This window comes from Leptonychotes weddellii, chromosome 4 (genome assembly GCF_054177405.1).
Source record: "Leptonychotes weddellii isolate Sample4059 chromosome 4, ASM5417740v2, whole genome shotgun sequence".
NCBI classification, from domain to species: Eukaryota; Metazoa; Chordata; class Mammalia; order Carnivora; family Phocidae; genus Leptonychotes; species Leptonychotes weddellii.
The window spans coordinates 22,227,418-22,245,856 of NC_138372.1; the positions used below are offsets into that span (position 1 = coordinate 22,227,418).

The 18,439-nt window shown below is 41.7% G+C and overlaps 1 protein-coding gene across 1 annotated transcript in view; it reads left to right on the plus strand.

Annotated features, from left to right (window-relative positions):
* Positions 1 to 13,790, plus strand: part of KHDRBS1 (KH RNA binding domain containing, signal transduction associated 1) — a 25,519-nt gene extending 11,729 nt beyond the window's left edge. The window contains exons 2-9 of the mRNA XM_006734148.3: positions 1,829 to 1,953; positions 2,787 to 2,903; positions 4,836 to 4,982; positions 7,646 to 7,779; positions 8,296 to 8,497; positions 9,023 to 9,090; positions 9,856 to 9,914; positions 12,443 to 13,790. Coding sequence (XP_006734211.1) covers positions 1,829 to 1,953; positions 2,787 to 2,903; positions 4,836 to 4,982; positions 7,646 to 7,779; positions 8,296 to 8,497; positions 9,023 to 9,090; positions 9,856 to 9,914; positions 12,443 to 12,540 — 950 coding nt within the window. The 3' untranslated portion in view covers positions 12,541 to 13,790. The remainder of the gene's footprint in view (positions 1 to 1,828; positions 1,954 to 2,786; positions 2,904 to 4,835; positions 4,983 to 7,645; positions 7,780 to 8,295; positions 8,498 to 9,022; positions 9,091 to 9,855; positions 9,915 to 12,442) is intronic.
* Positions 13,791 to 18,439: the final 4,649 nt, after the last annotated feature.

The window sequence follows — 18,439 nt, forward strand, 5'->3', positions numbered from 1 at the left end:
AGCCCGATGCGGGGCTCGATCCCAGGACCCTGGGATCATGACTTGAGCCGAAGGCAGACGCTCAACCGACTGAGCCACCCAGGCGCCCCTAAACAGTTACTTTTAAAAACTGTTAAAGGTATGGGTTTACACACTGTGTTCGAAGTAGTATATCTTTTTTTTAATATTTTATTTTTAAGTAATCTCCACACCCAACATGGGTCTCGAACTCACATCCCCGAAATCAAGAGTCGCGTGCTCTACCAACTGAGCCAGCCAGGTGCCCCTGAAATAATACATCTTTATACCTTAAACCAGTGGCTTTCAAAGTGTGGTTCCTAGATCAGCAATATCAGCATCACCTGGTAACTTGCTAGAAATGCAGATTCCTAACACAAATCCCAGACTGGGGTTGGGGCCCAGTTGAACAAGCCCTCCAGGTGATTCTGATGCATACTGAAGTTTGAGAACCCTTACCTTAAAATTATAGAAGATAGAGGGGTGCCTGGTCGGCTCAGTCAATTGGGCGTCCAACTCTTGCTTACAGTTCAGGTCATGATCTCATGGTTGTGAGATCAAGCCCTGCCTTGTGTTCCCCGATTAGCCAGGAGCTGCCTCTGCACCCCTCCTTCCTACGCTAGGACACACTCTCTCTCAAATAAAATCTTTTAAAAAATTATAGAAGAAAAAAAAATTACAGAAGATAGAAACATAGTATGGGGATAATATATAAGGAGAACATTCTGCATTTTTGTTTTTAAGATTTTATTTATTTATTTGACAGAGACACAGCGAGAGGGAACACAAGCAGGGGCAGTGGGAGAGGGAGAAGCAGGCTTCCCGCGGAGCAGAGAGCCCGATGCGGGGCTCGATCCCAGGACCCTGGGACCATGACCTGAGCCGAAGGCAGACGCTTAACGACTGAGCCACCCAGGCGCCCCTATTTGTAACATTTTATTTTTATTTTTTTATTTTTATTTTTTTTAAGGTTTTATTTATTTATTTGACAGAGAGAAACACAGCTAGAGAGGGAACACAAGCAGGGGGAATGGGAGAGGGAGAAGCAGGCTCCCCGTGGAGCAGGGAGCCTGATGCGGGGCTCGATCCCAGGACCCTGGGACCAGGACCTGAGCCGAAGGCAGACGCTTAACGACTGAGCCGCCCAGGCGCCCCTATTTGTAACATTTTATATCTTAAAAGATCAGAAGCAAATATAGCAAAATATTCAAATATTAAATTTTTATCTTGGGGGTTATATTATTAACTGTACTTTCTGAAAGTTTGCAGTAGTTTATAATTACTTGTTAAAATTTTATTTTTTTATTTTTAAAGATTTTATTTATTTATTTGACAGAGAGAGACACAGCGAGAGAGGGAACACAAGCAGGGGGAGTGGGAGAGGGAGAAACAGGGTCCCTGGATGCCGGGCTCTATCCCGGGACTCCGGATCATGACCTGAGCCGAAGGCAGACGCTTAACGACTGAGCCACCCAGACGCCCCTGTTCATTGTATATTTAAATTACTGACCTTTGTTCATAAAGATACGACTTGGTGCTTTTTTTTGTTTGATGTAGACTTTATTTTTAGTTCATTTATCCCCTTTTCCCCATCTCTCTGCATTGGTTTTGTTAAATTCACTTATTCTTGAGAAACACTTGATGGCTCTGGTGTAGAGGCTTCAGGTGGGGCTGGAAGAGCAAACTGCTTTCATGAGAAGCAGCCTTTGCGTTTCCTAGTCAACTCCATACGTCTGAAGTATTTGGTCTTCTACTATGTTATTGCTTTATGCAGACTTGGAACTTTGCGTCTAGATGCCAGAACAAACTAAATTGTGTTTGTCTTATCCAGAGATTGAGAAGATTCAGAAAGGAGATTCAAAAAAAGACGATGAGGAGAATTACTTGGATTTATTTTCTCATAAGAACATGAAGCTGAAGGAGCGGGTACTGATACCTGTCAAGCAGTATCCCAAGGTAAGGCATAAAGTGCCTCACTCACTTCGTTGTCTTTGTAGGTGTGAGAGCCATGGGCTGAAATAAAGACTTCTGGAAATTGTGATGCATCAGGTCCTTGAGCCTGTGAAGCTTCTCTCCCATACTTGCAGTACTTGTTTCTGGCAATTGAAACATCTAAGTCTAGATCTAACAGCATACCTATAGCTAGGAAGGAAATATAATCAACTTTTTATTACCAAAAAGAGTTTCTTTCTCAAGTGTTTGTTCAGGCTCCAAGTTCAAAGGAAAGAATTGAAGAGTTGCCCTCTGTCGAAAGATTGACATGGGGGGGAAAAGATTGACGCAAAATCTAAATACAGGAAATGTAACACAAATCCTTGAGTAGGTGAAGTTAATTTTATTTCTTACTCAGTGTTTTACTTCTAAATAAATCCTTTCTTGTTTTTCTCCTCCTCCTCCTCCTTTTTTCTGTTTTTTAAAGGAAAGAAATTAGTTCTATTTAGTTGACGAAACAAGTACTACAAAAGAATGCCATATGTCTGCTTTGTTCTGAGGTCACTGCCTTAAAAATACTTATGTGTGTTGAAGTACTAAGGGTTGCAGTGTGATAATTTGGAAAGAGCACCAGACTACATCAGGAAACCCAAGTTCAAGTCTAGGAACTGCTACTTTCTAGTGTAATGTTAGACTATTCACTTTTTTCAGTCTATCCTCAGCATATCCTTCAGTAAAATGGGAATGGTAATACGCCCCCAATTTTGCAGGGTTGTTGAAGATCAAATGAGATAATACATGTGGAAATGTTTTATAGGAACATGTATATTGAGAAATCTATTTTTATTTTCTGTCAGTTCAATTTTGTGGGGAAGATCCTCGGGCCACAAGGGAATACAATCAAAAGACTGCAAGAAGAGACAGGTGCAAAGATCTCTGTGCTGGGCAAGGGCTCAATGAGAGACAAAGCCAAGGTAAGCTCCTGTCAGTGAGGCAAGAAGACAATGCCTTCAAGAAGCCAGCACTTGTACAGAATGTGAATCCCTTAAATTTGTGTTGGCTGTAAGAGATTATAGACCAGGTTAACTTACTTGTTTGGCAACCCTGGAAGAGCCTAGGTGTGCCCTGGTGATTGTTTCTTTCCTGACTTTTGACTGCATAGTAATGGAAGCAGCAGTAGCAACTTTCACATTTGTAAGCATTTGTCTATGAAAACTTGGAAGGGGAGCTGGATATACTAAAACTGATCCAGACGAAAGACACTAAAATGTGAACAGCATATTCCCTTTCCAGTAACATAGAAAAGTGAGAGCAATAATGTTTTGAGTGCAGGTGAGTCTGAGAATTAGTTGTTTGGGTTTTTTAATAGCCTGCTGGAATGTAAAGAACACTAAAAGAAAGTTTTGTTTTGTTTTTTTTAAGATTTTATTTATTTATTTGACAGAAAGAAACACAGCCAGAGAGGGAACACAAGCAGGGGGAGTGGGAGAGGGAGAAGCAGGCTTCCCGCTGAGCAGGGAGCCCGATGCAGGGCTCGATCCCAGGACCCCAGGATCATGACCTGAGCCAAAGGCAGATGCTTAACGACTGAGCCACCCACACACCCCTAAAAGAAAGTATTTCAAAAGGAACCATGAGTAATCCTGACAACAGAACCTAATGCTGATTTTTTTTTCATGTCATAGCCCCATGGGCTTTGTATTCTTCATAAGTTTCAAAAAAATTCCTATCAAGACAGAAGAGTCTTAGCTTTCTAGAGTCAGCTTTTTAGATGAGACATATCAGGTACAGCCTAAAAATTTAGTCATTCAGGGCTCTTTTTTGCAGCCTAAATTGACAAACATTGTTTTCTCAGAGCCTCTTCTTTTGTCCACTCACATTTCTCATTAGATGAATACACTTAGGGCTGAAGTATGTTATTCTACCTAATGAGATTTACTTGAGATTTTCTTCACTCTATCCTGACTTTTTTCCTCCCCTAGGACTCCCCAGACCATATAAGCAAATAGGAAGAGCTGGTGCTGGGACACCTGGCTGGCTTAGTAGAGCATGTGACTCTTAATCTCAGGGTTATGAGTTTGAGCCCCACAATGGGGGTAGAGATTACTTAATAAATTTAAAAAGTTTAGGGGTACCTGGGTGGCTCAAGTCAGTAAGCATCTGACTCTTGGTTTCGGCTCAGGTCATGATCTCAGGGTTTGTGAGGTCAAGCCCTGCTTTGGGCTCCGCGCTAGGCATGGAGCTTGTTTAAGATTCTCCCTTCCCCTCCCTTGGCTCCCCCCATAAATAAATAAACTTACTTATTTATTATTTAAAATTAAAAAAAAAAAGAGCTGGTACTTAACAGCACTACCTGGGATTTAAAAGCAAATGCTTGGCAGTGAATGAATGCATGCATGCTTGGCAAACAGCTGATATCTGAATGAAGACTGGAATTAAGTTTCTCTCTTCAGGGCGCCTGGGTGACGCTTAAGCATCTGCCTTCAGCTCAGGTCATGATCCCAGGGTCCTGGGATCGAGCCCCGCGTCGGGCTCCGGGCTCAGCGGGAAGCCTGCTTCTCCCTCTCCCTCTGCCCCTGCTTGTGTTCCTTCTCTCACTGTGTCTCTCTCTGTCAAATAAATAAAATCTTTAAAAAAAAAAAAAAGTTTCTTCTGTACCTTCTAATAAGAGCTGCAGTGAATACACCAGGAATTCAAGACAGTGGTTAACTTTTAGTAGCAGACTGATTACAGGTTTAGCAGGTTGTGTGAATTACTATTCTCCAGACCTTGTTTTGCTTTCTTTTTACACTTTGCTGTTTTTCTTAGATTTTTAGGTTATTTCTTGCTGTCTCTTTGGGCTGGAGGTATCAGTGTCATTTTCTCCCATTCCATGTGATGTGATGTTTTTCTGCATTTTTCCATAGGAGGAAGAACTGCGCAAAGGTGGAGACCCGAAATATGCCCACTTGAATATGGATCTGCATGTCTTCATTGAAGTCTTTGGACCCCCGTGTGAGGCTTATGCTCTTATGGCCCATGCTATGGAGGAAGTCAAGAAGTTCCTAGTACCAGTAAGGAAATCCACATCCTATATCTTTGAGCAAGAGAGAACTGGGATCTTGTGCTGTTGCTAATAAGGCAGGGGTTCTTAATCACGATCTCTGCATAACCTGAAATTGCGTACCAAATTCTGTATTTATGTTCATTTTTCTGAAGTAGTGTGTTACTTGTACCTAGTTCTCAAAACACTGTGCCCCAAAGCCACTCTACCGTCCTTGTCTAATGTGGTTTTAGTTATATACCAGGATCTGTTGTTAGTATCTTAGGTCCACAGTGTGTCTGGCATCTTAACATCTGGTTAACAAAGATTTAACAGAGTCTTCACTAAGTGTGTTGGTATTAGTGTGGAACCAGGAGGTTATGATAAGACAATGGCTAAGATGGTCATAAACCCCCTGTACTCAAGGGTTTACATTCTAGACTCTAGAGAGTGTAGAACATAACAGCAAGAGCCTTCTAGCATCCAATGTTAATAGACTAAATTTTGACCAGGGTGCATTCAGGGCTTTCTCTCCTGGAGGAATTTCTCACATAGAGTTTGATTTGAAAGAGGCATAATTGTTATAGGCTTGACTGTTGATGATACTAAACAAATAGGTGTGCAGTTCCTTTCAGAGTGTAACTGAGGCCCACGAAGAGTTGGGACAGACCAGGTTACCTGTCTTGCTTATTACCACCTGGTCAGAGGATCCATTCTTTGAATAAGTAGAAAATGGTGTGATTTTTGCTCAGCAAGACCTACTAGTTGTCAGAATTAACATACTACAGTTGAATATTTAATAACCAAGGATGAATCTGGAACCTTAGGAAGTGAGAAATACTCTTAACTAGAATTGAGTAAGCATCCTGTTTTCATCACTAAAACTAAGAGGAGTGAGATACAGTTCTTGGTTTTCTTGTGAACGCAAAATGAGAATTTGGAACTAAATGTGGTGTCAGAGGATGTGAGAATTGATAGAGCAGAAATTTATAGGCAGTGTGTACCTATAATGCTGAGCTCTAAGAATTCCAACACTGTCTCAGATGTCTCAGCAGCTGCTTTGCTTCCAAGTACCTCGTCTTCGTTAGAATGTTCAAACATGAAACAGCCAATTTAAAATATCCTAGAGAAGACCTCAGAGCTGGTAAATTTTCCCTTGAGAGAGTTCTTTTTACTCTTTTTGAGGTGTTCTATTGAAGCATCCTGAGCCACCCAGTTTCTGAAGGACTGTAGGGGAATGCCCATCTCCTCTTTATCCTTACTCTCAGCATATTTCTCAAAAGGAATAGCTTTATAAGGCTTTCATGTAAGTGGTCTTCTAAAAAGATACCTGCCAGGCATATCTGGGTTTCCTCAGTGTTGGTGTAGCATTTGGAAGAATCTAGGCAAATGGGCTGTCATTGGTCACTTGATTCTCCAGGGTGGGTCTCAAGCAGCAGTAGTGTGTAAGGTAGGAGGAGGTGAAGAGTTGGGGTGGGGGGGCATCTCTCTGGTGACTAGAATCTTCTATTCTTGAAGCTCTATCCACCTGGGATATATAAAAAAAGCATGGAGTATTAAAACTGAATGGCTCTCATCAGGAAATATGTGAAAAGATTTGCAAATGGCATTTGACTCAATTCTTCCCTCTTGTGAAGAAAAAAAAAAGTGAGCCTATTTTTGCATCCATGACCAGAGCCTCCGTTTTCCCCTTAGAACCATTAACTGTACCAGAGAGGCTTCCTGGTACAGTAGGAAGAGCACTGGACTGGGACCTTTATCCGCGTCATCTTGGACAAGTTATTATTTCACTTTTCTGAGCCTCAGGTTCCTTGTTCATCCCAAACATTTGTTAAGTATCTGGTAGGTGCCTAATACTCTGCTTGGGTCTGAAGTTACAAAAATGGCTCCTTTCTCACAATCTAGTGAGAAAGACAATTCTAGAATGACGTGGTAAGTGCTTGGGTAGAGAAAATTACACAGTGCTGTGGAAAAAGAGGAGGGAGTGGGGGTGGCATCAAAGAAAGTTTTTCAAAAGAGGTAATATTTTAGATTAAGTCTTGTAAGAATGAGTTAGTCTCTCAGGTACACAAAAAAGGCAATGTAGTCCAGTAATTCAAAGCCTAGATTTTGGAGACAGATAATTCTGAATTCACATCAAGTCTGCCACTTACTAGCTTTATGTCCTTAGGCTGGTGGGCTTTATATGCCCTGATTCTTTTTTCCCAACTGTAAAATGGGAAGACCTGCCTACTTACTTCAGGGTTATCTTGAAGATTAAACTGCAAAATCTATAGAGAGGTTATTGTAAAGTGTCCAGTATGTAGAGCTTAATTAACGGTAGTGGCTTTTACTATCCTAGGAAGAGGAAGCTATTTGCAAGAATGGGTGTATAAGTATGCCAGGTTCTGAACTACAAGTTGTTCCACATGGCTTGAAAGGAGGTTATCCATGGAGAGTGGCTGGAAGTGATCTGGAGAGCTAGGTAGGGACTAATTATGAAGATCTTCAGCTGAATAATGAGGGGTGTGCCATCAGGACTTTCCTTGAAGAGGTGACAGGTAGGGTGCCATTTGACTTCAGAGAATGCATGACCTGAGACTTCATCCAGGCATTCAGAGCTGGTCTTAGTATCCAAGGCTTATGTGGGCTGGACAGCTTCTCAGCAGAAGGTGGAGATGTGGCCCAGTAATCCTTATTATCTTTCATTTGCAGGATATGATGGATGATATCTGCCAGGAGCAGTTTCTAGAGCTCTCCTACTTGAATGGAGTACCGGAGCCCTCTCGCGGACGTGGGGTGCCAGTGAGAGGCCGAGGAGCTGCACCTCCTCCTCCACCTGTTCCCAGGTAAAAATAATGGAGACAACTAGAAACAGGATGTAAATTTGACCAGTACCATTTCTCTCTTAGTGGTGCTCTTATCTGCAGCTTAGAAGGGGGCCTCAGGATTGGAATAAGTAGATCTTAGGTACTTTGGCCATAGTCAAGTGCAGCAGTCCTGTCGAAACTTTTGGTCTTTTAATTTTGGACAGTTCTAGCATTTTAAAATGGTCTCTGGCTTTAGAATTTTGCCTTTTGTGACTGACCTTTATGGAGTGTTCAGGCTTTCCATCATCGGCTGATGAAATATTCATAGGTCTGCTGTGGAACCTGGGGAGTCTCCGGGATGGGTCTTTTACCCACCCATATATTCCTTTGTGGGTTTTTTTGGGGATTTTGTTTGTTTTTTCCCCTGTATTTTAATAATAGTTTACTTAAGGCATTGTGAAATCTGTCTAGCTCCAGAATTTGCAAACAGATCTGAACATGAAAGTATTATCTGTGTATTAAAAGCTCCATTTAAAATAAATTTTCTTTTTGCAGGGGCCGTGGTGTTGGACCACCTCGGGGGGCTTTGGTGCGTGGTACACCAGTGAGAGGAGCCATCACCAGAGGTGCCACCGTAACTCGAGGAGTGCCACCCCCACCTACAGTGAGGGGCGCTCCAGCACCAAGAGCACGGACAGCAGGCATCCAGAGAATACCTTTGCCTCCACCCCCTGCACCAGAAACATATGAAGAATATGTAAGAAATTTGAACAGTGTGCCATTTCCCAATACCTGGAAGGTTGCCAAAGGAAGTTGAGTGATAGGGCATTGGCCCTTGATGTAGGTGGCAGGGACTACCTATAAGATCTGGAGTCCGGTCTCTTCTTTTGCAGTGAATGTTAAACTATGAGAAGATTTTTCCATTTTAAGCATAGTTTACTATGTGTGAATAGATTAAACAGGAAGTAGGCTGTGCCTTGATAAATACACAGTGTTTTAGTAAGGGGTCTTTCCACTAGTACTACTGATAATGCTCAAGTTCAACATTTTACCTTGTTTCCTGCCCACAATTTGAAGGGTGGTTTGGTTTGGTTGGTGGTTCAGTCTTGTTTCTTTTTTTTTTTTTAAACCCTTTCTCTGTCAACTATTCCCCAGTGGGTGTTAATTTTGGAGGAAAATTCTGCATTCTCTTAATCTAGAAGCCTCCCGTCCTCCCATGGGATGTAATTACCTTCCCTACTCTGTGTGATTCTGACTTTCTATTTCATTTTATTTGTTCTAGGGATATGATGACACATATGCAGAACAAAGTTATGAAGGCTACGAAGGCTATTACAGCCAGAGCCAAGGGTAAGTCAGGCAATAGAAGTGCTATTTCATGTCCTAGGGATGGATGGAAGGAGTTGGAGCAACCGAGAGATTTAGGTAGCACACATCTAAGGAGCAGTGTGGTTCCCGTTTAGAGGGTATCTCTGCTTTCCACGTCTGCAAGGCACACAGATCTGTAAGCTTAGATAACTGAGTCTTAATTTATAGTATAGAATCTGGGAATAGCAGATGAAAAATTCCTGAGCTGTGACCACATGGAAATGAAGGGAGAATGCCTTTAAATTGCTTTGATGTATTATTGCCACACTAAAGGTACATAAAGTTTAAAAGGAAGCTAGAATCCTACTACCATAACTTACGTTATTTTCTGCACTTGTCTTAAATAACGTTTTTGTGTATATGTATTTTATCTGTGACTGATTGAAAAAGTATTTCAAAATTGTACAGTGGGGACAGAACAGCATGTTTGTTTATTCTCTTCCAGTGAGCCCTATAAATGTATGTGTGTGTGTGTACACTATGATTAAGATGGTCAGTTTTGGATTGTGCTTTTCCACTTTAAATTATGTGGTATCCATTTTTCTTTGCTATGATTGTAAATTTTTTTTTTTTTTGGTTAAATACATAGCACATACGTGTTTTGGAAATATTTTCTGGTTTGGAGATGGGGCAAAATGAGCATTTTCCTGTCTTACACATGTAGTAAAATGCCTGAAATGTGGGAAGAAGGAGAAATGGAAATAGAGTTACTCTGTCGCTCTCTAACACTCTGTCTTTGGCTTTCAGGGACTCAGAATATTATGACTATGGACATGGGGAGGTTCAAGATTCTTACGAAGCTTATGGTATGTCTTTATTTCCATGGTGGGCAGAGTGTGCAAGTAAGGGCCTGCACGATTGCTAGTGGCTGGACTATTGGGGGCCACCGGGCACACACCCAAAAAGGAGCCTTTAGAAAGCTGAGATGTTGGTAGATGTGACAGTAGCCGTCCCGTTCTTATTGAATTTGTGTGGTGTGCCGTGAAATAGGAGTTCTTAAGGTGAGATGGAGTTACTCTTGGAAAGCTAAGCAGATGTCTTAAACTAGATGTCTGTTTGGCCTGGTTGGAGCTGCAAACTTTTAAGCTGATGTTGATCTTTTTCTACTTTAGACCAGGAGAGATTGCCAGGCCTAGGTCATGTTGCAGGGCCTTTGCTGTTGGTGCCTAGGCCACATTGGTACATACTAAGAACTTCATCATATCCAATTTTATTCTCCAGCCCCACCACATTTTTTTTCTTTAAGATTTTATTTATTTTGCGAGAGAGAGCGAGTGTGCTTAAGTGGGGGGCAGGGGCAGAAGGAGAGGGAGAACCAGACTCCTCACTGAGCAGGGAGCCCAACGTAGGGCTTGATCCCAGGACCCTGGGATTATGACCTGAGCTGAAGACAGATCCTTAACCGATTGAGCCACCCAGGCACCCGACCCCACTTCATTTTTAAGAGCAATTTTGGATCTCATTGAAAAGAATCTCAGTGTAGAGGAAATGTTAGCTGAAAGGGAACTAGATGGCAAGTAGCTAGCGGAAAGCAGGTTGGGTGCAAGAATCGTGCCTGTCAGTCTCAGATCTGAGGTGGTAGGGGCTGGGGCCAATTCAGGGCAGTACTGGCACCAAGCTCCTTACTGGCTTGGAGACATCTCAACTCAGTCCTTGATCCCAGGAGAGCTATAGCGGCTGAAATGGCAGCAGGACCAAGCTGTCTTCCCTGAGGTTTAGTTGAAAACACATTGCTCAAGAGTGTCCTCAAGAGCCAATTATGACCCCATGTTAATGGGCCCCAGAGGGAGTGCCATGCGGCAGTGGGTGAGGGAGAGCAACCTTTTAAACGCAAGGTATTTTCAACATACCTGAGGGAGTTCCAGAGTCCTTGGCCAGGGGCTCAGCAATTGACAGTTCATCTTAAGACGCTAGTTAACAGTGTCGTGTGTCCCCCCCTCCCCCACCTTCGCCTAGCTGAAAAGGGCGTAGGGAGCCTCTTGGAGCTCCCATAGACAGACAAGCTGAGCTTAGCTCCTCAGCTCAGTATGTAGTAGCCAGTCAGCTGCTTGCCTAGGGAAACTCTTTTTACCAGTTCTAGCTAAAGGGTCCTGGACAGTTGCCATCAGTAACACTGCACTGCTCTGCTTCCAGAGTGGCTGGTAGGCCACTATTCAGAAGGGCAGTGGGATTGCCCCAGGGTATTTCCCTCCCATGGGCGAGGCAGCACAATGGGGCCTCTGTATGTGTTTGACTGAATTACATTTCTGTTTTGCCAGAGAAGAGAATGGACTGAAAGAGGCCGGCTGCCTCTCTTGCTCCTGGTGTGTTGTTGCCACAGTTAATCGGTTATGATTTCTGCCTTTATAAACAGAATTACAAAAATAAACTGTCTTTTTAGGACCAGAAGCCACTTGGAAAGTGATGGATGTACCTGTTATACTAAGGGTATAAACAGGCTTAGATAGGGCTCTGTGGGACTTCAGGTCCATATAGAGGCTTTAGACCTTTAGTGAATGCAGGCAGCTGGAGAAATATACATCAGGAATGAACTGGCATGGGTAAAGTATGGGGGCGAGTGGGAAGAATAAGCTCATAAACGCAACTCCTTTTCATAAGAGGTCAGCTATAGAAGTAAGTGATCATTTCCCTCAGGCTTTTCTCTGTAACAAAGGAAAGCCATTTGAGGATGTCAACCATGTTGTCTGGCTTCTCTGGACTATTGCATGAGAAAGGAAACCGTGAATTCTCCATATCATTGCTATAAACACTTGAATTATACTTCCCTCTGCCAGAGCAGTGGACCAGCTCTGCTGGTGGGGAAGCCTCATGAAATGTGGCCCTTGCTTGCTTCTCCCAGAGAGCCAGAGGACACTTTTCAACAGGGAAACCTGACTTGCTGTTGGAAAGGGAGCTACCTGCTTCCAGTCTGAAAGACTTCCCAAAGTTGCCACATCACCTGAGGCTTTCTCCCCAGTTCCTTTGGGAACAGGAAAAAGGGCATTGTAGACCTACTAAGATTCATTTCCTCCCTGTCTCAAGCAAAGTGTTGGGTTCATCCAGGTTTGGGGGCTGGAGTAGAGATCATGTTGCCTGTGGAGAACCTCTTTGCTAAAGATGACTCCAGGCCTTTTCTGAGCTGTTTCCTTCTGTCTGTCCACTCAAAATTGCCCTACAGCTGGGAAATTAAGCTGTTCAGGAGGGCCAAGCAGAGCAAAAAGCAGGGACCATTGGGACATGCAAGACACTGGAAGCAAAGCAGTGTTTTTGGTGATCTTTACCATTTGACCTATTCCTGCTCATCCCAAAATGCCAATAGCACATGGTTCATAAACTGTTCTTGCTTTCCCCACAGGCCAAGACGACTGGAATGGGACCAGGCCGTCACTGAAGGCCCCTCCAGCTAGGCCAGTGAAGGGAGCATACAGAGAGCACCCATATGGACGTTATTAAAAACAAACATGAGGGGAAAATATCAGTTATGAGCAAAGTTGTTACTGATTTCTTGTATCTCCCAGGATTCCTGTTGCTTTACCCACAACAGACAAGTAATTGTCTAAGTGTTTTTCTTCGTGGTCCCCTTCTTCTCCCCACCTTACTCCATTCTTAACTCTGCATTCTGGCTTCTGTATGTAGTATTTTAAAATGAGTTAAAATAGATTTAGGAATATCGAATTAATTTTTTAAGTGTGTAGATGCTTTTTTCTTTGTTGTTTAAATATAAACAGAAATGTACCTTTTATAATAAAAAAAAAGAAGTTGAGTAAAAAAAAAAAACCACAAACCTGTTAGTTTCAAAAGTGACATTGCTTGCTTAAAGGTTCTGAAGTTTAAGGCTTGTTAACTTTCTCTTAGTTTTGATTTGAGGCATCCCGTAAAGTTGTAGTTGCAGAATCCCAAACTAGGCTACATTTCAAAATTCAGGGCTGTTTAAGATTTAAAATCACAAACGTTAACGGCAGTAGGTGCCACCATGTAAAAGTGAGCTCAGACGTCTCTAAAAATGTTTCCTTTAAAAGCACATGGCGGTTGAATCTTAAGGTTAAATTTTAATATGAAAGATCCTCATGAATTAAATAGTTGATGCAATTTTTAACGTTAATTGATTTAAAACAACAACAAAATTAGGTTTGTAAAACTGACTTTTTCATTATGTGGGTTTTGAAATCTAGCCCCAGACATACAGTGTTGAGAGATACTTAGTGGGGAGTAGGTTTTGAAGAGGTGGATTCGGGGAAAGGGGCTGGCCACCTGGATTGAATTTGATGCAGAGCTTTTCAGCCATGAAAAATCCTTCAGTAATCGTACTAATAATTAAAATTTCAGTATTTAAAAAGACAAAGTGTTTTGTCCCTCCGAGGTTCTGCACTCCATGAAAAGCTCACTTGGACACTGGAACCAAAAGCTGATGATTTTTTTAAGTTGACGGTTGTCAATATTGAACTGTTCCCAAGGTAGTTAGTCAAGTATGTCTCAACACTAGCATGATATAAAAAGGGACACTGCAGCTGAATGAAAAAGGAATCAAAATCCACTTTGTACATAAGTTAAAGTCCTAATTGGATTTGTACCGTCCTCCCATTTTGTTCTTGGAAGATTAAATGCTACATGTGTAAGTCTGCCTAAATAGGTAGCTTAAACTTATGTCAAAATGTCTGCAGCAGTTTGTCAATAAAGTTTAGTCCTTTTTTAATCAAAGTAAATGTGATGAATTGTCATTTTTTTGGGTGGACAATAAAATAGTTTTCTCTTTCAAATAAACTTAAATTAACTCTAAAGTTAATGGGCTTGTTAAAAGTTGGAGACATTCTTAAAAGTGGTGGGGGGGATTTTATTTTAAGTTTCCAAAAAAAAAGTTTATCGAGTTGTTAAGTTTTAGTTTAAAAATAACCAAAGCTTTTTCACCCCCTGGAAGTTGTTGACAGCAGTTTTATCCCATCCTATCACAAGCTCTAATTTCTGGAGAGAAAAACCCAACTGAGCCGAAACTTGGATTGGTTTCTGTACATAGGCCTCAGTGTTTAAAGTGCCAGCCACCCTTGTCTGCACCTCTCTAAAGCCCCTAGGTGGCCCTAAGCGTGACACCAAATAATCTCCGTGAGCTTGGAAAGGGATAGCACCTGCCTTTAGATACGACAATTCAGCAAACCCTGGGTGCCCTTAAGGGTTTCCCTTCCGATCCCAGAAATGCTGTTAACAAATCAGCTGGGCTGGGGCAGGGTCTGGCATGATAGGCTGGCTCTGAACTCCCTCCTGAGAGACCAAGAGAGGAAATGATGGAATTGGTTGGCCCTGTTTCCACTCCTCTATTAATTCTCAGGGTTCTCATGCCTTCCCTAAGGGAGCCACCTAAACTGCTCGGGGGTGAAAAATCCTCTTGTATGAAGTGCCAAGCTGCCTGCAGCAGTGCATGATGGACATTTTTTTTCTTTTTAAAACACACCAACAAAAAAATGTATTTGTAGATTGTGATAAAGTGTAAATAACTGAATTTTCAACCATGGTTTGAAGTCAGCTTTCAGGGCATTATGTCTTGTTTTGATGAAAAGAGATCACTCTATACCCCCCTTTTTAAAGGAAAATTATCGCAAGAGAATCAGGATGTGTAAAGCTAACATGCATCGCAAAAAACCAAAGGTAACCTAAATGTCTGATTTTAATAGCACATATTTCTCTTTTACATAAACTGTGACAGCAACTTGCATAAACAATTCTTTAGCTGTTAATTTTAATGTTAAAACTTGGCAAAACTTGTTTAATAAAAAATAGCTGTAAAAAGAAAAACCATATGCTGCCGCATAAATTAGCCATAACTCTTAATAATCCTGCCCATCACAAGTGAACTGTAATGTAACCTGGGCACAAAGTCTGACATCTTAAATGACACATTGTAAAATTTCAATGACTGTAGATTAGACCTGCTGCTCCCCAAAGTCAAGCTTTCTGCTCAGCTATTTAAAAATGTACAAGGATGATCCCCTATAGGTCCCCATATTGATATTCACAATGAAATGTTATTTAAAATTTCTTTAAAGTTGCATGTTTCTCTCCTGTAATGTGTAAACTGCATGCAGGATCTCTATCTTTTATTTTGTATGTCTTTAAAACTTCCTCTTCAAAAGGCTGATCTCTTACTTCTCCATTTTCAGGTGATTGAAAACTCCTGAGGCATTTCCTGGAGTAGAATGGGTAGTGAAGACCCATGTCAGGTATGTTAAGGTAGCTTTCTATTAAGGATGTGGGACTTTTATCCTAATTATAAAATAATTTTGCCAGGAGGTGGCCTGGGACATGGTCCATGGGCAAATCTTTCTCACATGTCATTTCTGCCATATTTACAACACAACCATCAGTCCATATTGAATTTACTTGCAATGATTGTAGCGTCAGCTTACATCTGTTGAATCCCACCCTATCCTGTCAATAACCTAATGGGACAGTGTTTCATTTGGAGTTCACTGGTTGTAAGCAACAAAGTGACCGGCTAATGTAAATAAAAGGGAATTTATTAGAAGGATGTTAGGGGCTCACAGATTTAGTATGAAGGCTAGAAAATCTGGCATGGGAACCAGATGGGCTGCAGAGAACTGGGGCAGCAGGTGATAGACCACAGGAATGTTCTTGAAGCCAGGACTAGCTGTTTAGGTGCTGTTGCTAGAATGAGTGAATTCTAGCCCTGTTTGCTTTCTTTTTCCCTGAAGATGCAAATTCTAGGTAGGGAATGTCAAGACTGTATTAGCTTAAGTCACATGTTCATACTTTACCAGGTTGTGGTAAGAAAAAAGTAATTCCTCAAAAGGAAGTCGGGTGTTATTAGGAAAAGGGAATGGATACTGGGCAGGCAAACAGCAGTTGTCCAGTATTATTTGTGTATTACAGAAGTGACTGAGACTTAATAAGGTTAAGTGACTTCCCGGGGTCATATAATTAGTATGGTTGGTTAGTAATCAAGCCCAAGTTTGTTGCCAGAACCTAACATCTTTACTCTCCATATTATATTGCTTTTAATCTAAGGAAGGGGTATTTCTCACCCTGAGGAGACCCTCGGAAAAGGATAGTGTGGCACAGTAGAAAGGGCATGAGACCTAACAAGAGTTGAATCGGCAACCTATTTTTGTTTTGTGACCTAAAACCACTTATTTCCACATCTGGGAAGGAAGATAGTGATAACATACACCTTATAGTGGTCAGCAAACTGAATGAGTTTTATTATATATAAGGCCAATCAATTCAGTGTCCTATACATAATAAATATTCGTGTTCGTTCTCTAAGAAAGGGTAGCCCCCTGATTGGGGGGCGGGGGTTTCTGACAACTGAGCAAGCCTACCTGCTGATTGAAGCCATCCAGGAACTAGCTGGATGATTTTTCCCTCTGCCCCTGAGTGGGTTGTTAGGGTTAGGAGGGCACCGAAGGGAAAAGACCAAACTCGGGAGAGGCCAAAGGCACATACAGCCTTTGTCAGTGAAATTTGCCTTCTTGGAGTTCATTTCTTCCCAACCTGCATCTCCCAGGAGCCTCTGAGATCTAGAGATTTTAAAGAGGACTGTGTGTATTGAGCATGGTTCTGGGCACCAAGGACGTCCTAAGTTTGATATTGATTACATGAATGGCAAAACAATTTTAGAGGAAAGTCCCTGAATGCAGAGAATTAGTTCCAACTCTTCCTAGGGTAGTCTTAAGAGCAGAATTTTGGGGATGCTTCTTTCCTCATTCGGCCTGTAACTTGCGCCTGGAAAAACAGGTTTTATTGTTGGCAGACCCCGGTCTGTCGGTGGTCTGCCTTTTCTGAATGTGGAGCTTAGTCAGTTGGTCCCAGTGTTTTCCATAGCTTTCTGTCACTACCTGTGACAGTCCTGTAATTTACAGTCCTGTAATCTTTAGAGCCAGGCAAGATTGGGGACCTGTCCTGACTCTGCCTCATCATAGCCTTGGTCTCTGTTTTGACAAAACCAAACCCTTAATCCCCTCTCTGGGCTTCATTTCTTTATCATCAAACGAAGTTGATAATAGTAGCTAACATTACTGTGATAATATCCTAAGCAGTTAATAAGGACGATCTCATTTGGTCTTCTCTACCTTACTCTTAATACAAAATTCGTGTAACTTAAAATTTACCATTTAACCGTTTTAAAGTGTACAGTTTGGTGGCTTTTAGAATATTCACAGTGCTATGCAACCATCATCACTATTTAATTCCAGAAAATTCCCATTACCCCAAAAAGAAATCCCATACCTGTCAGCAATCACTCCCAATTCCCCTCTTTCCCCAGCCCCTGGCAACCACTAACCTACTTTCTGTTTCTATGAAATTACATAATATGTGCCTTTTGTGATAGGCTTCTTTCACTTTGCATAGAGTTTTCAAGGATCATCCCTGTTGTAACACGTATCAGTACTTTGTACTAGTGATAGGAAGCATATTACTTCCAAAAGCAACCCATTTCATTTAAGACAACTCCAAGTATTAGAAGTTATCCCTCATTTTGTATGAGTCATGGGTTCTACCTTGGACCCCTGAAGGCATATCCTGTCAAACATTTGAAGTTCATTTTCATTCATGTTTCTTTTCCAGCTCCAGAAATTTTTTTGTTAGACTTGCTGGATCTGATTTTCCAGAAAAACTAGAAATTTGGATTTTACATACAGCAATTGTTTAATGTACGTTCAGATTAGTATTAGTCCCTGTAAAACCTCTGTGGCAAGCCAAATGCTGCCGGTAGGCAGCCTACCAGCTTGCAGCTTCTGGTTAACTTCTATTAATACAAACTAGAAGACACGTTACGATTATTGAGATACAGTCATATCCATAAGATTCACCCATTTAAAGTGTACAATTCAGGGGCGCCTGGGTGGCTCAGTCGCTTAAGTGTCTGCCTTCTGCTCACGTCATGATCCTGGGGTCCTGGGATCGAGCCCCGTGTTGTCCCTCTCCCTCTGCCCTCCTCCCTCACCCCAGCTTTTGCTTGCTTGCTCTCTCATGCTCTCTCTCAAATAAATAAAATCTTAAAAAAAAATAAAGTGTACAATTCAGTGGTTTTTAATAGATACGAAATTGTATAGTCCTCACCACCGTCAATTTGAGAACATGTTTATCACCCCCAGAAAAGAATTCCCATGCTTTTTAGTCATCTCCCCCAGTCTACTGAACTTCTCCAGCCCTGATCAGCCACTCATCTACTTCCTACCTTTGTTGACTTGCCTATTCTGGACATTTCATATAAATGGAATCATACAATATATGGGGTATTTTTTGACTGGCTTCTGTCACTTAGCATTGTGTCTCCAAGTTCCATCCATGTTGTAACTTGTATCAGTACCTCTTTCCTTTTATTGTCAAATACTGTTTGATC